This window comes from Meleagris gallopavo, chromosome 2 (genome assembly GCF_905368555.1).
Source record: "Meleagris gallopavo chromosome 2, MGAL_WU_HG_1.1, whole genome shotgun sequence".
In the NCBI taxonomy this organism is placed as follows: Eukaryota; Metazoa; Chordata; class Aves; order Galliformes; family Phasianidae; genus Meleagris; species Meleagris gallopavo.
Genome location: NC_139405.1, coordinates 61,961,109 through 61,984,603, shown reverse-complemented (window position 1 = coordinate 61,984,603; position 23,495 = coordinate 61,961,109). Strand labels below are relative to the sequence as shown.

Below are 23,495 nucleotides of genomic sequence, written 5' to 3'. Positions count from 1 at the left end.
TGGAGAGGACATTCATTCAGTATTCTCTAAGCTACTTAAGAGGATGGAAGAAGAAAACATCTTAATTTGTAGTACAAGGGATTCAGGGAGATATGGAGAAAACCTTTATGAGTATTAGGATGGAGCAATAATGGAACAGACTACCCAAAAGCAATGGGAAATTCCCCTTCGTCAGGGAGCCCGAGAAGAAGGTAACTGAAGTGTCTGCCAGAAAGGTTAACTGCAGGCCTGATCCTTTGTGTCTGATCTTCCATCCCACACTGTATTTCAACAATCATTTATGAACACTTGTTTCTTAACACAAGCTTTTTCCTGCCTAGATAAAGGAGATACCTCACTTTTATCTCCTTTTATTGCCATGATGTCCTTACTATAGATTACAAAACGAAGTCTGAAAAACATCTGAATGAAAAAATGTGTTTTCCCACTTGTTCTTATTCCCTTGCCTTTAAAAATATTAATCATTTGTATTCCTTTAACAGCAAGAAACTACAAGTTTCTTTCAGGCCTGACCTCATTTCAGGAAACAAATATTTTTGTATTTACTTTGTATTTATTTCCCACCAATCACAGTGTTGTCCTTTCAGTCCCAGTACGTTAAATGCTCTCTGTTAGTAACAGAAAATAGACTTTCCAGAGGCTACTGCAGTGAATTGAAAACTAGAGAAAAAAGTGAAAATTTGTGTGTAAAAAGAGAAAAATCCCACAAAATAACAGAACTTTGATTCAGAATTCTATTTTTCATTAAAAGAACAGCATGAATCATAAGCTCAACACAAAAGAAGGCAAAAAAATATAAAGCAGATCTTCTGTTTTCCACCAAGCAAGTAACAAAATATTTTATACAATCACATGTTGAGATACAGAATCTCGTACCCTAGTAAATTCAGTTGGAATTCACCTGAGTATAGAATTGAGATATATGTTGGGAACCAATATATGTTGAGATGGTAGAATTATTGTTGCATTTCATAACCCAGAGAGAGAAATGATCTTGTGATGATCTCAGAGTGCTACTTTAATACAATGCTTATTCACGTCCTCTAAAGAACAAGCCCTTTCTCAAGATCAGATTCTGTTTTCAGACTCTCTCTAGAAATTACTGTCAAACGATTCTTTTTCTCTGTTGAATTATTTTGTCACCCTGCAAATACCTGTCAAGTCTTTGTAGCTCCTTGTGTAAAAGATGTTGCAGCTCCAGTCGCTCCAATATGAGTTCACACTGCATTCGGTACTGTGCCACTGGGTTTTCTGGGAATGAGGTGTGTAAGGCATTGATGGCTCCAAGAAGTGCTCCTCCCTATGGCACCAGAAGACATTTTAAAAAAGTAAATTCCCTTTATTATTTAGCACCAGATTTAAGCAGCACAGACCACTTAATACAAAATTCTCTCTCAGATATTTTAAAGCTTAACGTGGCAAATGTTTACTGAGGAACTCCAGTGACACAGAGAATCCTTTTAGGTCTGTTCCGACAGGCAAGCTTGCTCATACACATAGAACAATTTTATGCTCAAGATTGCCATTTACTCCTCCTGAATGCTGATTTTATTTCTTTATAGAAAAACAGAATGTCCTTCTAAGGCTTGAGAACATCATTACTAAAAACAGACATTAGTAATTAAAAGTAGGTTTCCAAATACCTTGTAAAAATTCTGATCGTGTAAGTAACTTTCATAATGGAAGATGTTTTGACTGCTAATTTTTTTCACTGTTTTCCTATTTAAATGGAAAGACCTGGGTATTAAGGCTTGTCAGCATGAGAGAAATCAAACTGCAAAAATATTTTTGAATAGATGTAACTATTTAGGAGTAATTCCACACTTCTAATCTTGTGAGAAATGAAGTAGCTTTTATTTGGAACAGAGCATCTGCACAAAATGACTTGTTTCACACAAAATATTCTACTACAGCTCTTTGGAAAAACAAAACAAACAAAACCACAAAAACCACACACCTGTTTTGCCACAGATTAGCCAGTATTTATCATTCCTGACTAATCTATAAAGCTCAATCCAACTGATCAACAACGTGCTTATCAAGCATCAGGAAAGCAGCAGCGAAAGTGGACAGTCTCTAAAAGCAGAAATTGCCACACACAGCATCTCATGGCCCTCAAGTTTTCAATAAAGGCAGCCTCCAGACATAGAGACTCCGAGTCTATAGGCTGTCCCTATTGAAAACGTGGTCATGTGAGTGATGCTGTTTGTGGCAATTAGGTTTTTTTTCCATTTTGTAATTTAAAAGTTCACTTAAAAAAAACTCATACTGAAGCAACATCACTCACATGGCTAATTCAAGCCTCTAAAACCAATATTAAGCAATATTAAAACTAAGGTTGGCTGTGCAAACATTAATGCATCCCTCTTAAGTTATCACTTGTTTTTTTTCACAGATCACTTAGCAATATGACAAATTTGTTCCACATAAAAGCAGTTACGAAAAAGATTTTTGTACAACACTTATTTGTTTCATAAATCTATTTTACTGTGAGTTTTTCCTTATTTATTCCAGGAATTGTACATTGTACAATGAGTCAGGGGCTGGAGAAATGAAAGCTTGGTCTGTTAGTTAGGACAGCTAAAAGCTACTGATGAAAATCAGATTCAATCTCTGTGCTAATTTCCAGTTCTTATGAGTCTGAGTGAGACAACTAAGCAAAGGTTTTGAAAGGCAATAAGTTTCTAATTGGGAGCTTGATATGGAATGTGCACAGAAGGAAACTGCTGTCAATAGAGAATGTGCTCTAACGCTCAGAGTGCTACTGCTCTGAAACTAAGACCAAACCATTTTTCATGGGACATGCTTTAGTGGATAATTTCTTCTGGATCTTGCATACATCAGCTCCAAATTACAAAACAGGAGTAGTACCATCTCGTCACTTTACAATGACTGCACGAACATAAATCACTATTTCTGAAATACACTGGAAATGAATTCCACAGAAAAGCACATGAAAAAAACAGAATTCTATATGTAGAACAGCATTTGAACAGTAAGTAAAAAAGCACTGAGCAAAGTATTGACAAAGAGCCGTTGCTTTTAGCTTGAGTACTGTCAACCTGTGATGTAAGAATCCAGTGGGAAAAAAAAAAGGAACATATGATTATATATTTCAAAGCATATGCCCAGTGGGTACAACTACGTCCTGCTCTCCCTGAGAAAACAAAGGTGAACAGAGGCTAAAACAGACAAACAAAAAGCCTCAATGAATTGGGCTGGTGATGAAAATAGGATAGTACTCCTTCTCAAGTAGGCTCACATGAAATATCCAAATACTTCCCTGAGAACTGTGAGATTTGATTTTACACTGGTAAGAATATGTTTTTTTGTAGAAGTTGGAAAGATGACATTTGAGATAAAATTTGCTAAGCTGAAAGCTGAACTGAAGGGTGGCAGTCAGTCCTTCAAGCATGACATTGGTGCTTCTGCATTTCCAAACTCATTCTACAATTAGGCAGGAAACGTAGGATGTATCTACACATAAAAACAATTTCATTTTCAATTTTTTCTATTCAGTGATAAGGAACCACTTTCTGAAAAGAAACCACTGCATGTTGCTTTTATTTAGATTTTAAGAAATCAAAGAAATCACTTCCTTTAAAAATAATTTCAGTGATTTATTTATAATTTCCAAGTGGGAAGTAAAATTTGGCCTTAAGTACCAGATCTCAAGTTTGCAGATTCTTAGAAAAACAAACTTCCTCCTAGGAATCAAGGAATAGAACAAATATGATGAGCACACAAACTGCTCCCAGGTAGTCTTATACAGTCATAATTCAGGCAAATTTCTCACTAGCACTGATTAGACATATGCTTGTTATGCAACCTGCAGCCCTCAAGGGAGAAAGAAATATGACAAAGTGACCCATTGTTAAAATAGTACCTTTTTTTCCTACGTTTATTAGTGTTGACAACATACAGATGGCAATATAAATTCATTAGTCTCCACTTTTTTGATGTCATGAAAAAAAGAATCTGAGTATTTCAGGTTTCTTGTTTCTCAAAATCATACTGATGTGAAATCAGTGTCCCAGCAAATTCCAGTATAAGTAATTACAGTTTTATTTACAGTTAACAAACATGCTGTATCTTCTGCTCTTTCAATTGGATTTAGTGTTACTGGTTATTTTGACTCAGATGCAGTACTGTCATTGAAAAGCTGAGCTCTTCAAAAGAGTGCAGGATGAGCTGCAGCAGAGAGGAATAATCTTCTGTGACTCACTAAGGTCAGACCTTGCAGTATTTTTTAAAGACAAATTCCATGTGTAAAACTGCACAGTAGATGATCTGTGGCACAAACTTCAATTAATCTCTCAAACTTCCTTGAAAGAGAAAGGGGGATCACACGTGCCTACCTGCCACATGTGACTTTGTACATCTACCTGAATGCACTTTATTTCAAATAAGGTCCATATCCACTTCTGCAGAAGTCTTCAACATATTTGAGCTAATGGATGCTATATAAAATTGCTTTAGTTTTGACCTATTCATATCAATCTATACAGAAATAGAGGATGTCAGTTTGGACCAGACCAGTGATCTGTGCAGTAGAGTACTCTATCTCTGACAGAACCCAAACCAAATAATTCAGAAGTGCAAAACAGCCCCATGTAAGAAATACAGGATAATCTACTTATGGTAACTTATTTTCTACTCCAAAGCATTAAGCTTTATTTCTCTTTAAAATTTTCTATCTGAAGGAACATTGTCTATTTTAAATATATTTTAGAAGTAAAAATATTTTCCAAATTTCTATTTAAAAAAGCCTCTACCAGATTCATATCCCTTTTTTCTGCTCTAAATCTACCTCTTTCCTTTACATTCAATATCCCAATGATGCTCCAGTAAATTATAATGTAGCCTTCCACATTCTTTCAATGCCTGTTTTTACTTTTTTTTTTTTTTAACTTAGAAATATTACACAAATCCATGTGATAACTAGAAAACACCATTTTCAGTGCATGGCGACCAACGTACTGAACTTTTAAGGTTTCTCAGAGTAAAATTATTCTCCTAAAAGTTCTGTGAGTTTCAGTATCACCAACGGCATGTTTTAAAATACTTTAATGGCAATGCAAAGTGTTGATCTTGGCAACCAATTGAAACTTTCTCAAAACAATTGATTGGTTCTCTCATATCTAACTCATGAGCAACAAGCTAATGACACATAATGACACATCAGAGACTATTAAAGGTAGCGATGTAATAATTTTTGGTTCAAACAGTCTTTAAAATATAGCATAACAAAATCCACTTCATCCAGAGTTTCCACTATAACCTGTGTTTAAGGATTTTTGTCATCAAGATGGACTAAAAGTTAATTGCCAAGGTCTCTGATGATCTATTTTCCATGATAGCATGAAATCTTCTCCAAAGAGATTAAAGGAGTTGGCATATATCTACATGATAAATCTATTAATGTGGTATTACAGCAATTACAATGTCTGCAAGAAATCTTACCTGCATAGAAGACTCCATCACCGATACCACAGTTACAGCATCTTCCAAAGTCACAGTGTCCCTAAACATCAAGCGGGCATGAGCTAGCAAAAACAAATGGGCACTGAGAGTGAGTATGAATGAAAGTATATTAAGAGTTAAAGAGCAACTTTTGTACTAGAAGGGAGATGATATTTCTTCAAACTTCTTTAGCTCTTCAAACACTTGTGTACGGATCTAACTTAAACATCAATATGGTCCTTTTGATTTTGGTTGGTCAATTCCAACAGGAATTAGAAGACTTAGTTTTACAAATAAAGACTGTAATGTGCTTCTGAATTACAGTAACAGGACACCTTAAATAACACTGCTCAAAATGCTGTAGTTGATATAAAATGCTAGATATGGCAACAAAGAATGTGATACAATTTGTTATATGTCAGAAAAGATGTAATTTCTTCTAACTGCTCCAAAACATGCTTTTCTCTACGTAGCTTTATTTTTTCTTGTTTTCCTTTCATAAGACAGCAAAACAAAACTGATTTTTGCAAGTGGATACAATGCAAATGGAAATAATTTTCTACATGAAGCTATCCCAATTGGCTGTGGAAACATGGTTCTTATTCAGCATGAGAAAGTTTAATCAATACCATCTATATAGTACTTTGAAAGAACAAAGTCCTACTAGAAGTCTCAAATATGAGGCACATAAGAATGGAAGAAACCTTAAACACATAAATAACATGTGAACCTTAAAGAATTTCTATTTAAAGAATCTTAAGAATTTATTTCAACTAAATAATTTCCCCTGAAAACTGAGACCAAAGCATAAACATCTGATGCAGAAAGTACTACACAGCTCACTGCCATATAAAAGCATGAAGACCATTTATGATTCTTGATACAAAAATACAGTACATTCTTTTAAATTCACCTTGAAAATATTCAATGTGACATTTTAAAAATTGAAATCATGTTAAGATAGAGACCTATGCTTCGTTTTTGTTCTTGTAAATGAAATATAACTTGAATTTACAGTTGCAAATGTTGTAGTCCCTACTGCAAAATTGATTACTGATACTGAAGGAAACAAAAACGTGTTGATGTTCTATTAATTTTAGGACAGTTCCCAGTAATTGACACCTTTCATCAAGCAGAGTAGAAGGCAACCCAGGGCTCAAACTAAGTAAAATGAATCCTGAGATTTGTTTTCCATAACGACACATATCTTTGGAGACTTTTTTCTCTAGTATAATCTTCCAATGGCTTTAGTTTTTATTATGACTGTGAGAACAATGAAATTAAAACTGATCTTGATCATCCAAATACAACACTTTTTCCTACGTTCAAAATCTCCAAATCTCTTTAGATCGCAAAGTAATACAAGGTTCATCTATCTGGATCTCTATAGAAAAGCTGCTACTCCGCTCACTGGCTATAATTAAAGTTCCAATCTATTCATTTTATAAAGGTTAATTGGCAGCCTAAAAATAAAATTGTCCCAGCCTTACCTTCTGCAAGGCGTATCAAACTCTCCAACAAGCGAATGGTAGTTCGGGCAGCATTCCTGCAGTCGCTCTGACGCTGCATTTGATAATAGCGTACAAGGATCAGGTTGCTCTCATCAGACAACTTTGGCTGTATCCTTTTTATAAGGCAGAAGTAGGTTTTCATCTTTTCCATGCTCCACAGCTTTTCAGATTTGCCAGGGCAACCTGTGGAACAACTGCCTCGTCAGTAAACATAAGACAGACATGAAGCCCCCTCTTAAGAATTATTGTTAATTAGGTGGGTGAATATAAAGGACATTTTACTGTATTTCTGGGGCGTATTGGAGTGCCTGCACATCAGTCCTTGAGGACTTCGTTAAATTCCAGTGTGGGATGTTACATACCACCCAATCCCTCCCCTAACACAATCCACAGCAAAGCCTGCAGTAATTTCAACAGCAGTGCTGTCAGGCTCACTGCCCACCAGATGGAATGGTTGTTATTAACTGCTCCAGTACCGTGTAAAATGTAAAGTGCCACGTGACTGCTGTACCTCCTCTGGCTATTTTACCTACTCCAAGGAAGCCAAAGACTACCTGCCATATTCTGAACATTTTCTGCAGGGATACATTTTGAGAAGGGAAGAAAACAAAATGAAGGAATTCCTCTAATCACTTGCTCTCTAATGGGGATCAAAGTCATGCACCTAAAGCAGATGAGGGGCTGATTAAAACGAAATCACACTGCCCTTCCTAATTTCACAGCACGCAGCTTTGGCACACAGTTTAAGCACTCCATGAGTCCTGTAGCACGCACAGCTCAGATTTGTTCTATCTGAATTAAGTTTCCCACTCACAGCATGTAAAATAGTATCATGTGTAGGATCTGCACATCAAGTAATAAGGCCAAGATGGAAACCACCCACTTACTGAGCTGGGCTGATGGTCTGATCACAGAGTAAAGGTAAAAGTATGGTGTTCACAGATCACCTCTATTAATTAATCAGTGATCTCTATCTTATTCCTACTAGAAAGACGACCACCATCACAGGCAACTACCACAGCAAACACATGAACACCGATTCATCGCAAAACATCGAAAAATAAAATACTAAAATTAAAGGTGTGTGTGTGTGGGAAATTAAAAAAGACTGCTCTTACCTTTATTTTGCAAGATGAAAGATGAAATGATGCGGTCCCACTCCTCATTCTTTGTATCTAATAACACTAAGACCAGGTCAAATCTGCTCAGCAGGGGACTGCCAAGAGCTATGTTGACAGAGACAGACTCAGTAGGGTCATAATGGCCTTTGGGGTTTGTTGCTGCCAGTATGGTTGTCCTTGTATTAAGCTTACATACCAAGCTAGAGAGAAGTAGGATGAACAGCTGAATTAAGCTGGGAAGGGTAAATGATTCCAAAGTGTTAAGAACAAATACCATGTTTTATGTTATAAAGAGCACATCTTACCTTCAAAGCGTGCTAAGAGCTAAACAGTACATATAATTATTGTAGTAATGAATATTACATACAAAGCTTTTCTAAGTCAGAGAATAGCAACTACAGATTGTACTCGGCATACCAAAAGTAACGAGGTGATATTCCCACAAGTCATCTTTATATACAGCTAAATTCTTAGCTGATTAAAGCTAACACAGCTTTTCAGAAACAAGTGTTACTTTGTAGATTCCTACAGTATATTTTTTTCACAATTAAAGGTAAATTTTGTCTTAATTCACATTTTAAGAAAGCAAAATAAAATGGAGCATATGTTTTATTCCTGTCTGTAATCACATTTTGGATATTAACCCAGTCAAACAGCGATGGCAGCCATATCAACTCTATTTCCAGGGTAATTGAGATTTTTCTCTCTTAACAATACTAACCCAGTCTGTGTTATTAAATGTGGGGCAAACTGTTTCAGTTAAGGTAGCAGTTATTCTAACTTTGATTTGACACCAAGCTAGAATTTTAAAGGTAAAAGGTAAAGTTGTGGTTTGAAGTCTTCAAAACTCAAACAACTGCAACTAGGAACCCGACTAAAATACATCACTATCTTATCATGCAGAAATACTGCATTGTTTCCAACCATTTGTCCCCATCTGCACTGCTGGCAAAAAGGCTCACATTCCCTCAGATGAGGGGAACATGATCTATCTGCTTTCTGCCTAGTATTTTTGCAGGGGCTGCATCAGAATTGGTTTGGGTGAAAAAGTATGAGTGGATGCATTTTAAAGAATGCATAAGCCGAGCAAATTCATGCATACTTTCAATGCACAGCACAGTATAACATAGTATATAACATAAGGAAAAGGTGAGCGTTAGATCTTATACAGGCAACAGCAAATGTTGAGCAAAATCCCAAAAGAGAATGCAACAGACAGGAGGGGAAGAAGAGGTGAGTTGTGAAGTGGAAAAAATGGCAAGAGCACAAGAGGCTGGAGTAGAATTCAGTGCAGATGGCCGGAAACAGAAAGGACATGATCAACTAGAGAAGACAAGAAGATGTGATGGGAGCAAGAGCAGACTGGATGGGAACAATGATGGATGTGGAAAGGATGGTGCCTTCTGAGTAGTGGAGACTCCAGTAACTTCAGCCAGGGGATGATCTGGGCCTGGACACGAGCTGCTCATAGCTGAGAAAAACATGTTTGAGCTCAGAGATCAAACTGGCAGAGTAAGAAGCAGCAGGTTTGAATAGATACTGGTTTAAGAAGAGAGGACATGAAGGTCAGTAGGAATTTATATTCATGCCTTGGCCAACATACAAGCTGGAGCAGTCTGGAAATCCAGTATTACTAGATATTGGAGAAATGAAATCCTGCTTTATGAGTTCCAATACTAATTTCACTAGGTTTCTCATTTCACATACAATTATTATGATAGCTCCCACAAAATGACAAGAACACAGTTTTTGGAAAGAGTCCTTGTCTAAGCGCAGCAGTAGACTGAAAACCCAGAGGTTTGGGGCCCTGGGCAGCCTGATCTAGTATTAGATATGGAGACTGGTGGCCCTGCCTATGGCAGGGAGGTTGGAACTTGATGATCTTTGAGGTCCCTTCCAACCCAGCTCATTCTATGATATGATTCTATGATAAGTGAACAAGGTATGTCTATGAAATGTCAGTTCACCTTGTTGACCAATACTGCTGAGAACAAAACTATGCAGTACAACAAAGAAAACAGCTGTAATTTACTAGCATGACAAGCATCTCTTCAACTTGTAAATATAAGAGAAACATCATTTTGTCACATATGTTAACATGCCACTTACCCAGCTTTTGCTACACTGATGGTTTGCTGCTCCATTGCTTCGTGGATACTGGTTCTGTCATGTTCTTTGATGCTATTGAACTCATCAATGCAACAAAGGCCTCCATCTGCAAGCACCAGCGCTCCAGCTTCCAAGTTCCACTCCCCAAAGTCCTTCACAGCAGTCACTGTCAAACCTGAAGAATCAATTATTCCAGTCTGTTTTTTTTTCAGATTACAGGAGCGAACTTGAGTGAAAGAATGGGACACGGCACACTGGCTTGTGCCACTGACAGAAGGAGAAACAGCAGGCTAACTCCACCACATATCACTACCATGCATCTCATTTACACTTGCTGGTAAAAAATCCCACCAGTGTTATGCAGGTTGGTTCTGATCTGCAGAGCAGATTCTGCTCAGCTTTCAAAACTTAGTAATTTCTTATTAACAAGGGTGAGAAAATCAAATCTGCTAGATTGAGAACTGGGGTGACTGCAAAGCCCACAAATTTACGGAATGGATGCATTCAGCTCTCCTTACCCACCAACTACTTAAGTAGACAAATATTCCAGAGCTGAAAAATAAAGCTTAGAAAAAATAAATAAATTCAAAATGAAAGGAACAAAATAAGTTCCCAGCAGGCATTAGTGAATGTACACGTGACACAACACTGGGAGCATGGAAGGTCAGAAACATTTCAAAGCTGCGATAACGGCTGCTCACTATCAAGTATATGCAGCTCTTTTCCATTTTCCTAGTCCCTACTTCCCAGCCTTTTCTCTATCTTTAGCCCTTCTTTTTCACTCCAAAGTGCTCTGCTCAAAATATCCTGGTAGCTGACAGGCTGCTGCTAGCCTGAAACCTCCTGAAATGCTACAGCAAAGCTTGCCCAAGGATCTCCCCACACAGCACTTCCAACGTCCCAAGGAAGAGGCTGCTGCCTGCTCATCTCTGCAGATCAGTCAGAAGTTATTGGCAATATATGTTTCTGGATAGTAATTTTAGCTTGATGTGAGGAATCTCTTCCACTGTGCCCAATCTGGCCTTTTGTCTGACGTGAAGAATGCTAAAAATGTACAGTGAGCAACAGATTAGGCAACTATCAGATGGTGACACTTTGTAAATACAGCAGTGTAATCCCCTTTCCAAACCTAGCAGTGGCTTGGAGGTCTGCTAAGAGCCGAGGGCCTAAGTGCTGCTCTCACTGCAGACATGGCAGACTCTGCTCCTTGCCTGCATGGCTCAGGCAAGATGTCTGCTCCACACCTTCCTGCTGCACACTCAAGGGTTCCCTGCAGGCACGATTACTGCCCGACCACATATTTATTTCCTCAGGGATTCGCCTCTCACGTTGAAGAGAAACACCACACACCCCTACGCCCTGGTACGCCGCTCCCCAGCGCGGCAGTGGTCGGTGACATGTCACCGCTGCCATCCCCGCACACGGCAGCCTAAAATGGCCTCCTCCCCGGGCCGCCTGTGCTCGGGGCGCGCGGCGCCGCCGGAGGCCCTTCATTACAGCACAGCCTCGGGATGACGGCTTTCTGGAGGCCGTTCACACAACGGCCCCCGTGGGGCTGCACGGCGGAGCTGGCGCGGGCTCGGCCGGGCAGTCCCCAGCCAGCACGTACCGCCTGACACCTCGGGTTCTCAAAAAGAGTTTAAAAACCCGATAATAATAATCCCCGGGCAAACAAAACCAGCCACCCACAGCACATGGCGGAAGCCCACGCGCGAGCAGAGGCGCGGCCTACGGCACCCAGGTCCGCCCCTCGGCTTCGCACTCGGCCCCGCCCGCTCGGGCCGGCCCCTCCCGTGCCGCGCGGCCGTTGGCCGGCGGCTGGAGGGCGGTTTGGCGGCGGTGGCGGCCGCTGGCCGGACGGGGGCGCCGAGCGGCGCGGCGGGGCCGGGCGGGCGGCGGAGCCTGTCTTGCCGCCGCTCGGCGGTCGGCTCGGCTCCGCTCGGCTCGGGGAGGAGGGCCCTAGCCCAGCGCGCGGCCAATCCGGGCGGGCGCTGGCGGCGAGCAGGGCAGAATGGGCCGTAGTTGAGTGAAATAGGAAAGCTGCGAACAGTGTGGAGTGCTCCCGGTGTAAATAAAAGGGGGGAAGAAAAGTTTCCCCAAGTCGCGGCTCTGCAGCCTCGCTCCGACGGGGGCGCGGGGCTTCGTGCGCGGCGGAGACCACCGCTCGGGACTTTGCCGTGCGGCGTTTACGCGCTCCTCCTATTGTGTTTTTTTCAAAATATGGCAAAGGTTCAGGTGAACAATGTAGTGGTGTTGGACAACCCTTCTCCTTTCTACAACCCTTTCCAGTTCGAAATCACATTTGAGTGCATAGAGGACCTGTCGGAAGGTGAGTACCGCTCTCCGGACGCGGGTTCCGCGGCCCCGGGCCGTCGGATGCGGGGCCGTGCGGGCTCTCCTCGGCCCAGGCCTGCTCCCGCCGCCGCACGGCTCTCCTCCCCGCAGAGCCGTGCCGCCACGCGGGGATGCGGAGCTCCGGCGGGGCCGCCCGGCCCGAACCCGGCGGGGAAAGTTAGCGGCGGAGCCCTCGCTCCGGGCTCTCGGCTCCGGGGCCGCCGCTCCGCTTCGCTCCCCGCCGCGCCATCGTTGAGGCCGCCTTCAAGTTGCGAGGAACTTGTTAGAGTGGTGGTAGCCATGTTGCCAGCTTTGTGTGTGCGTGGGGGGGCAGAGCGGGAGCGGGCGGACGGGCAGGGCGCCGCGCGGCCCCGCGACGCGGGAGCGGAACTGTTGCGCGGTCGCACCGCTGCGCTCGGGCGGTACCCGCAGCGCGGGCAGCGTTTCGGAGCGAGCGGTGCGGGGCCTCGCGCTCCATTTTAATACTTAAAAAAAAAAAAAAATCCGAAAAAAAAAAAAAACCCACAAAAAAACGGAGCGGGAGGCAGAGCGGGCGGGCGGCTCTCCCTGGGCACAATGCTCGGGGCCCGGCGGGTGGCGGTCCGGGGGCGCCGAGCCGTGCCGGGAGGAAGGGGTGGCGGCAGCCACTATTTTCGGAAGTCACTCTAAAGTTACCGGCTGCCGCCGGGGGAGGCGGCCCGGCGCCGCCCTGCACGCCGCCCCGCGGGGACCCCGGAGCGGGGGACGCGGCTAAGAGCCCCTTCTCGGCCGGGCTCACGCCTTCTCGTCTGCCCGGCGGGCCGCGAGCGGCTCCCGGCCCGGTCTGGCCCGGCTCGCTCCGCAGCGCTGTCGCCGCGCCGCCGGCAGGCCGCGCCGCGCCTCTCCGCGGGAGGCGCCCCGAGAGTCCGCGCGGGAACCCCCGGGCGGGAGATTCGAACGCGGCGGCGCACGGCGAAGGAAGCTGCGGGCTGCGCGGCGGCCCCGAGCGGGGGGGCGGAGGCCGCTCCGCCGGAGCTGTCCGGGAACAGGTGCCGCTGCCGGCCCGGCGCCGGTGGGGCCCAGTGCTGCCTGCTCGCTGGGGAGCCCGGGAAGGCGGTGGGAGGCAGGGAGGAAAACTCATGGCAATGGGAATGGGGACGTTTCTATCGCTGTCGCACTGTTTGCCTCACTCGGCACGGGTTTCTGCCACTGTGCGGAGGGTTGGCGGTGCTGTCAGGAACTTTGAGAAAGTCCTGTCTGCGTTTCCTCCAGGCCTCTGCCACCCATCCTAAAACTGATCAGCATCTCAGCTTGAGCAGCCTGCACCAGTGAGCTCCGTACCCGCCCTGATGCCTGTGGCTGCTTCTCCCTGCCTCGAGCAGTCAGGGCTCACTCAGGACAGCAGCACCTGAATCCTCATGCTGTGTGGCACGCAGCAGTGCCTCCAGCAGAACAGGCACAGGGCATCACCGTACCTTTCCTTCGGTTGTGTGACCGCTCCTTGCTGTGTGTCTTTAACACTGCTGTTAAATCTGGACGGTCAGATTGCTAATTAGAGGTGGCCCAGTTCAAAATTCTCAGTTCCCCCATCTGATGAAGGTTAGACTATAGGATACACTTAGGGTAAGCGCTGCTATTTTTCACGTTTAAAAATGAGGTTAAAAGCTCTTCTGAAAGAATGAATTGCTGTCATTTCCTTAGCATTTGTGTGCTAATGTCTACTCTGCTGTTTACAGCCAGTCCTGTGCACCACTGGTCTTAGAACTAAATTCTTTGAGTTCACTTCCCCCCATTTTTAAATTATTCTATGTCATCATTCCTCAGCAGTATCAGATAAACCTTTTAAAGGTATAAGTTATCTTTCAAGGCTTGTTTTTCAGAACTAAGTATTACTGGTTTAGAATGACTTTGTTTTTCTGGAATAACAGTAAGTGATGGCACAATAACCTTAAGTGATCTAGCCTATAAGTCCTCACTCCTTGTACATAGCAAACTGTATAGACTCCAACAAAAGGTCATCAACTGACCCAATGAGTGCCTGCAGTACCCCAGTAGCTAACACCAGGTGCTTATGGGGTAAACGGAGCCTCTGGTGCAGAACGTGGTCAGTTGTGGTGTGCTATATGAAAGGTTAAGATTTCATTAATGAGGAAAAACAGTTGCAATCCTGAATGCCGGAGACATTCCTGCAGACTGAGGAAATTCTCATTGCATGTCCTAACGAGTAAATGGACCCTGCCTGCTGTAGAACAATTGCAGCTTTACCTGCCTATGAAAAGAGAGACTCCCGCAGGATTGACTAGAGAAGGGTGGTGGGATGGTCTAGTTCATGAGGACTGGGGAAAACATCATCTTCCCTGATGAGGACAAGTTCCTTATCCTTTATGCCAGTTGCCAAAGAAACAATTTTAAGCTAAGCAAAATCATAGACAGTCAAGAATGTAACATCCTTAACTATAAGATAAATAATGTTTGTTATTTAATTTTTGTTCTGCAGATTTGGAATGGAAGATAATTTATGTGGGTTCAGCTGAAAGTGAAGAGTATGACCAAGTGTTAGACTCTGTTTTAGTAGGACCTGTTCCTGCAGGCAGACACATGTTTGTATTTCAGGTAAGTTTGAAGTAACTGTTTCTAAAGGAATTACGTTATTTTGATCTTTAAAGATGACTATCACACTAAGACGCACTTGAAAAGTAATAGCTTGAAAAACTTTCAGTCAGCTCTTCAGGTATCACACACCATTCTTTAAGATTTAGGCTTTGCCCCCAATATTTCCATAGTCGTATTTTCATTTGTAGTATCAATATAAGATACACTGATAAAGGCACAGTTCCTGTAGGTGATGATAATTTCATATAATAAAATAACAGAATGTCTTGGGCTGCAAGGGACTTAAGCCCACCAGATTTGAACCACCTGCTGTGAGCAGGGTTGCCACTCAATAGATCAGGCTCATAGTAAGAGGCTCAATTACTTGAAAATTTCAGGTTCTGAAACTTTCAAATGAAGAATTATTTTCCCCTGCCTTTCAGGACACGCTGAAGGAATGAGGTTGGGTTGGAGGCTATGTTTATTAACCACATATTTGTGTGTGCTGAAACGTTTCTGTTTTGTTTTGGAGCTGGGCCCTATTTTTTTCCACACAAAAAATGAAGATGCTATTGATCTTGTTCATCATAACAAATGCATCATTTACCAATAGTTCTTCTGTTATCAAGATGTTTTATCTTAGGCATTAATTGGTAAGAATTAGATGATCCTCGTTTACTCTCAAAAGACATTATCTTCTAGCATTATATCCAGAGATATCAGCTAGCACTTGCTTTTCTGATTTAAACACTGCAGTATTTTCAGTCAAGTTACAGGGAGTAATCGCTGACAGTAACGGGGAGAAGCAGGAGGCAGGTGCCTAAAAAGCTGTTGTTTCATAATAGGAGGGCCTTGAAAATTGAATTTACTGGTCTTGCAGTTCCTGTAGAATGGACTGCTTTCCATTTTAAATGGATATGAATGTTTATAAATGACACTAAAGCTAAACTAGGAGTGGGCATGCAAGCATCTTGCTTATATTTGAATAGATAAGAGACTGAGTTGGTGTGTTATTATAAAGTGTCCCTTTTATTTCTAATTTAATTACTGTTGGTCTCAGTACATTAGACTTCAAAACCACTGGATTTCAGGTGAGGGTAGGACTTGGCTAATGTTTATGTAAGAGACTATCAAAAACAGAACTGCAGTAGCAGTAGTACACCTATACTGTGCTGTAGTAGTAGCGTTAGTCATCAGCAAAGGCCTGCTTTATTCGCCAAACTAATACTGCCTGGGAGACGGAGAGAACAAGGGAAGGGCAGAATGGGGTGCACTGCAGAGCTGCAGGAGGCATATACATAAACCAAAGAGGTGGTATTGTCAGGGTAACACAGCAAAAGGCCCTTTGCAGAAATGCACGAAATTTTCAGCTAATAATACGCTGTAGACTTTTCTAAATACAGAAATTGCTGAAATAGCAAATAAAATGGAGTGTCTCACACATAATACTGAGGGTGATAAAACTACCTTTGTGAAAAAAGAGTTGTGTATCAGGTTGGTACATTAGTCTTACATGCAGAAAGATGGCAAACAGTTGTGCTTCTCAGACTTGGACAGTCAAATCCTTAACATTTTAAAAGATTTCAGTATTAAAGGCATACTGTCTTGCCTGTTTAGATTAAAATACCAAGACAGAGCTAATGAACCCTGATGCCTTCTCTCTCTGTGCATTTTGGGATTTGCAGTAAATTCTTTTGGAGATTATAAATTATTTATCATCTTCTGGGGAGATAAGACTGTACACTAATTTAGCTACTGTCTAGTAATAGCTAAATGCATATCTGTCTTACGTGGAAAAGATAGATAATTCAGGACAACATATGCATTGAGTGATTTCATAAAATCCTTAAATATTATTAGCATGAGAATGACACATTAAGACTGTGATTTTTATGTGGAAGTGAATCTTGCTACCTCTTTTTGCCTACCACAACATCTGTTTGCAACCACTCAGGTATCCCTGTGTATGGCTACCTGTTCCCTAGGGAACTGGGAGGTTTTACATCCAAGGCAGGGAGTTAAACATTTGAGAAAAGACAACAGATTTTTTTCAAAAAATCATGTTCAGTGTCATTGCCACTCAACAGTAGTCAATAGCTAAGTAGGACTAGAACAGTATTTCTGCAAGTTCACAGCTGTATCATAACATATTATGGGACATGAAATGCCAGTGGCAGTGAGGAAGAGCTGAAATACCATATTAGGTGCTAGTTGAGTTTTTTCATAGGGAGTTAAATGGAAGAGTGTACTTTTGCAGTGTATTATTCTATAATTGCCTACTGTGGAATTTCAGGTAATCACATGGCCCTGGGCACTGAGTAGGATGACTGAATGTAGCGGATTCGTATATTGGCAGTTCTTGTGTTTTCTTGTATTCTCCACGCTTCTTTTCCTTGGCCATTCCCCTGGACAAGCTGTAAAGTTATTTGGTCGCTGCATGCTCCCTTCAGGGCGGGGGGAGTCTACCCAATTCCCTAGCTGCATTCCACTCCTCTCTGGTGTATTTATACCCAAGAGGTCCAATTCATTTAATTGTTCTGTAAAGTGCCTGTAGCTTCTTAGAAAAAGCCAGACTGGTTTGAAGGCTCAAAATTGAAGTCGCGAAGAGCAGAAGTCAATGATGCATGATTACTAGCTCCTGAATTTCACAGTGCTAGAGCATATAAATGCTAGAGAAAAACAGAGATAAGAGGGATAGCAAAAATTAATCCCATTCATCCTCTGTCCTAAGGCAGGATTCAATATACCTGCACTATTCTAACATAATTAATACTAATTTATACTCAGAACAAAAGTGTTCATTATTAGCTTTGGACTTGACATGCAAAATTGTAAACATGAGTCTTTTTCATTTATTCTTAAATTGCTGTTAGTCTAAATTTTAGAACTGAAGAAGGTACCACATTTTTATCAACAAGTGTTTAGTTAGAAAGCATTTTAAGAGACCAAGGTAAACCACATCTTATGAAGTAATCTTTATTGATAATTACAGTACTACAGAAAGTAAGGATGCTAAGAAAAATTGTGTTAGTTGCCTATGAGGTCTGTACACTGGCTGAAAATGTATGATGTCCCACAGTGGTCAGTGCATTTAGCTGCATGCAGAAGAAGAAATGTAGGCATGCAGAAGCAGATGAGAGACACAGTTTGTTCTTTCCTAGAGTTTGTTCTTTTGGGGGACAGTCCAGACCTCACTGTAGCCTGTCCCTGCTTTTGCTGAAATACAAACTACAGTCTGTATTTGTAAGGGTTTAGTCATGTTAAAAAAAAAAAAAAAAAATGCATACAGATCAAGTCAGCCTAAGAGGTATGGAAAGAAATACTTTTACTGAATTACTAAGGTGGGCTAGAGAATAATGGCACTGTAGAATTAGAGAGCTTGTTCAAACAACAGCTCAGCTAATTATATATTGAAAAGCAGTTTTGGATCAAAGCTGTCTAATCACCCTGGAGAAATGTCAGCACACAGTATTACTCTGTTGTAAGTAATTCTCTCTCTAGAGGATACCATCCTAAATTCAGGGTTGATGTTTTTATAAAAGCAGGTCTGCTTTCAGGTTAACTTGAAAGAAACGCTTTAAATTTACGTACAGTCTCTGCTAAGTGCTGGGAGATACTACTTGAGATTGCCCTGCTAGATAGACATACGGTGTTGATTTTATTCTAATACATCTTTCCCTTTCTCATCTAGGCTGATGCTCCTAACCCAGGGCTTATTCCAGATGCAGATGCAGTAGGTGTAACAGTTGTGCTAATTACATGCACCTATCGAGGTCAAGAATTTATTAGAGTAGGCTACTATGTAAACAACGAATATACCGAAACAGAACTGAGAGAGAATCCACCAGTAAAACCAGACTTTTCTAAGGTAAGGCACATACAGTCTATCTATTATATGCTTATAAAATATTTTTAAGACCCAAACTCCAAATGATCCCATAAACTACGTTTCAATAACACAAAAAGACTGGGAGACAAAGTGGAAGTACCATGTATTTGCCACAAATTTGGAGAACATTCAGAAATCAGTAACAATTTCTGCTAATTTGAAGCTTTGTTTGGATGTCAGTATGAGTTTGTTCTCCTGAAATGACATAGAGACTGGGTTCCCTCTATCTGAATCACTGTTGACAAAGTGGCTCTGTTCCTCAAAAAAAAAAAAAAAAAAAAAAGCTTTTTATAGGACAGGAAATTGGGATCTGAAATTGAAGTTTTAATTCAACACAGTCCCTATACAACTACTCCGATTTTCTGCAAGGCAGAAACAGAAAAACAACTTCTCTATGAAAAGAGAGAAGATGGTAACCTGGTAAGAGCAGGTTGGATGACTATTCAATAAGTGGACAACATGGTCAGAAGTTTCTATTTTAACTTGAAAAACATAGTTACTTTCATGCTAAAAACTGAACCAGGAATAGAATGAGATGTGAAACAGAATTATTTGGAGGAGAAAAGCCAATTAAACATCAGAAACTAGTCAGACCAACTCCTATGGAACAAACACACGTAGTTCTGTACTGTATCCTGGCTTGCTTTAGTAAAAGATCTTGTGGAATTGAGGTTTTCTCTTCATGAAATCTGATGTGTACACGTTCATGTCCACAGTGGTCATGATAAAAAAATGGGCTATTTCTCAAGTTTATATGAATTATACAACTAGGTATATGAAGAACTGAGTGGAATAATGTATATATTGTAATGACTACAGATATAATTCCCATAGTCTGAAACAGATTTTTCAAATGTAACTTAACTAAACTGGAATGTAAACAGTCTTTTAGAAGTTGCTAATGATTTTCTATCCTTAACTTTGTTTTCAAGGATCAGATACTTTAAGTGTACTCAAAATTCACAGTTACTGTTAATTTTTGATTCTTAAGCTTATAATCTGTTCCTTTTTTATTTATTGTGTTATTGAAATCTTTTGTTATTTTTAGTGTGAATGCTAGAATAACTTTCTTTAAGCAATTGAATTTAGAAATACCTTGTCATAATTCTGTTTTTGTTTTTTTTTTCCTAATATAAAAAACTGTTTGCATGAAAAAGAACAGCAAAAGCTATCACATATTTGTACAAAAAGGTCTTAAGATGACATCAGGGCAGAACTTAAACATGCAAGAGGAACGTAAGGTCACTGAACACATTTAACTGTTGTTGATGGAAAGTAGACCTACCAGGTCACCTTAGTTTGCATAAGGGGTGGGGAAATATTTGAAAAGAGAACTTCCTTGGGGAATAAAATAAACATTACTAACAAGGAAGACTTTTTCTGTGACCAGTTTTCTCTTTAATGAGATGAGGGGTCAGTTGTGATAATTTGCCATCCTTCAAAATTAACTGTATTATTTGGAAAACAGTGAAAGATGGAGAGAAGATGAACCTTTTCTTTTTGGGCTGCATACATATACAAATGTACCACTTCTTCAAAGACAAATTATAAAAACTACAAAAATAAAATGTGACCAGTGTCAAGGTCTGCCCACTACCAAATCAGAGTAATGTTTTTTCATTTTAAGATGAATTGAAAGCATAGCCATTTAATGTAAGGAAAAGCTTTTCTCTTAGATGAGGAGAGAAAGTTGATGGAAGCAGTAAAATTATGGCAAACACCATGAAATTGATGTAGAATTTTATCAAGTTGTGCGGCACACGGAATGTTTGCAGGAGTAGTTATTTGCTTTACTTTAGGCAGTGCTTATTAAAACCCTTGCACTTTGCAAGTAAAGTTGTATAGTCTTGAATTCACAGAATGCTTAACTGCTTTCTTAGGAGGATGCTTTTATTTTGCTGGATTGGATATTAAAGTAAATGGACTAGTAGTGTATTTCTGTAAGCATGTTTTTATCCATATGTAGTAGCTACAGATTTGCATTTACATTAACAAACTATTTTGCACATATATGGCTGTGGGAGTAAAAGGAAAAAAACCTATATGAATGTGAATTCTGACTAGAGACATAAACACCGTATAATCCATTTCTTTTCTTCCCACCCAGCTTCAGAGGAATATTTTGGCATCTAATCCCAGAGTCACAAGATTCCACATTAACTGGGAGGACAACACTGAAAAACTGGAAGATGCAGAGAGCAGTAACCCAAATCTACAGTCGCTGCTTTCTACAGATGCATTACCTTCAGCATCAAAGGGATGGTCAACATCAGAAAATTCATTAAATGTTATGTTAGAATCTCATATGGACTGCATGTGACTAACCACCATCGTTTTGGTACTGTACATGTATTAAACTGTAAAGACAGCCAGAACTATTTCCCTCAGTTTCCCTAAGTATATAGTTGACAAGCAATGTGAAGAACTTGTTTTAAAACATCCTGTAGAAAGTTTATAAAAAAACAACAGAAAAAAACCCAAAAAACAGTATTTGAGCAAATTGTGGAATATAAATACAACTATTTTTAAGTAATTGCTTTTTTTTCTCTAACTTGTTACTCTGTTGGTCTAAATTGAACCTTATTAAAGTATGCATATTCCTCTCCCCTCCCCCTTTACTTTGTAAGCACTGAAGAAAGCAAAAAATCCTGAAAGTTGAAATAGTTAGGCACAATGAAGCAATAATGCTATGCTGTGTCCTTATCTCTGATATTCAGATTGCCAAATATAAAGTACCCTTTAATTAAACACCTGAAGAGCAAAGCTGTTATTAGAGGAAGTATAAAGACAAGTGCTTTAAAAAAAAAAAAAAAAAGCCCCCAAGTGTCCTCTTCCTGTGGAAGTGGACAGCACAGTATAACTTTAGGTGCAAGCTTCTTTTCATTTCAAGGCACACACTTGTTACTTAAAGCATGCAATTTGAGATTTATCATCTGCTATCTTCAATTTTAGGACTTTTCTTAATCTCCTGCTGCTAGTTAAACTGTTTTTTTTGAGGATAATGTTTCATATGGATTTAGGTGGGTATTTCATGAGAAGACCCTTTTGCAGCCACTGAATGGTATACAGAGGTGGTTGGGAAGATTCAAGCAACTATCAGAAAATTTAATTGTCAAAAGAAATAGCACGAGCACCGCCAAAAAATGGCTCTTCTGCAAGATCGTTATGCACAGTTTCTGGTTCATACATTGATTTTTCAAGTATGCTACGTTTTTGTTGTGTTTTTAACTTGTAGTAAGGAGTTTGGGTGTTTTCTTTCAGTTTTTTGAAAGATCTGGAATTTAAAATATTTCAGTTTTTTGTAGCCCTTTAAGGGAAAATAATGCACTGGTATAAATTAAGATTCAAACCCTTTTGTGGCAGGCACTTCACGCTCAAGAATGCACTGCCTATCCTGAAGGTCTTGCTGTGACACATTCCCTATTACCTGAGACACCCTTGAAGATAAAAAAGAATAAAGCAGTGAATTGTAAAGACTTAAGACATTGTTATGACACTAACAATTTAGTTATTCCTTCTAATCCTTGTCAGCCTTATAGGTTTACTGTGACTATATATGCATTTAAAATTGTAATCTGTCATGTCAGATTACAGAAATAAATATTGTTCTGCTGGTTACTAGTAACTGCACAAACTCTGAACCCTTGTAGGTTCCAGGCTCTTAAAACAGATAAATTTCATGATGAATTTCATGATGACTTGGCAGAATAGCTCTGAATAAAAATAGAATGCTTTCTCTCCATTTTCTGCATTATCAAATAAGGTTGAAGATGTCCCAATCAGTTAGCATTTCTTCTTTCTCGCATAATTAGTACAACTGTCTTTAATTTAAAACGTATACTTTCAAATTGCAAAGGAAAGACCTGATGTGAATGTTACATGTGCACGTTTCTTTCTTGCAACACAGCTCAGCAGAGCATATGGTAGCTGAATGACCAAACTGTATTGAGAGCCATTAATATTTGGAACCCAAATTCTAATGTGATACTGCAAAAGTCAATATGTCTCCAATGTAAACATTTAACATAGTCATCTGCTGAAAGGCTAATGCTGGTAGGCTAATGATGTCTGACTTACTTAAGCTAAAGCTATTGTAATAGTATTTCAGACCTCTGTTTCTGCTAGTAATTCCAAGTATGATCAGGTACAAACTATAACCAGGATTCATCCACCAACAGCACAAAGGCTTTTTAGAAGCACTTGCTACAAAGAGAGAAAGAAGCAAACTGTTACTGCCATTGCAGAATCAACTACAAAACATGGTGAGCAAAACTACATCAGTCAGCCTGCAAGCCAGTTAATTCAGAGAAATTCAGAAAGTGAAGATATACTGTTTAGAAGGAAAAAAAGGTTAATTGTACTTGTGAACTTCTCTGCAGTAAACTTCAATCTAGACCAGATGTCATAATGCTGCAACAGAATAAGACAGCCCCTCAGTGATACAAACACTACTTATAGCTGACCCATCAACTGCAGGAAAAAGAATTGCCATGCTGT

The 23,495-nt window shown here is 40.4% G+C and overlaps 2 protein-coding genes across 3 annotated transcripts in view; one reads left to right on the top strand and one right to left on the bottom strand.

Moving 5' to 3' along the window:
- The window catches only part of MCM9 (minichromosome maintenance 9 homologous recombination repair factor), a 46,817-nt gene that overhangs the window by 2,742 nt on the left and 20,580 nt on the right, over positions 1–23,495 (bottom strand). For both annotated transcript variants that reach the window (XM_085217403.1, XM_085217404.1), the window contains 5 exons: positions 10,205–10,379; positions 8,093–8,295; positions 6,954–7,157; positions 5,464–5,546; positions 1,155–1,300 (listed from right to left, as the gene is read on the bottom strand). In XM_085217403.1, coding sequence (XP_085073529.1) covers positions 1,155–1,300; positions 5,464–5,546; positions 6,954–7,157; positions 8,093–8,295; positions 10,205–10,379 — 811 coding nt within the window. The remainder of the gene's footprint in view (positions 1–1,154; positions 1,301–5,463; positions 5,547–6,953; positions 7,158–8,092; positions 8,296–10,204; positions 10,380–23,495) is intronic.
- Positions 12,020–21,746, top strand: ASF1A (anti-silencing function 1A histone chaperone). The gene is made up of 4 exons (XM_085217405.1): positions 12,020–12,533; positions 15,015–15,130; positions 18,801–18,977; positions 21,106–21,746. Exons 1-4 carry the CDS (start codon positions 12,425–12,427, stop codon positions 21,316–21,318), a joined length of 615 nt encoding a protein of 204 aa, XP_085073531.1. The 5' UTR covers positions 12,020–12,424; the 3' UTR covers positions 21,319–21,746.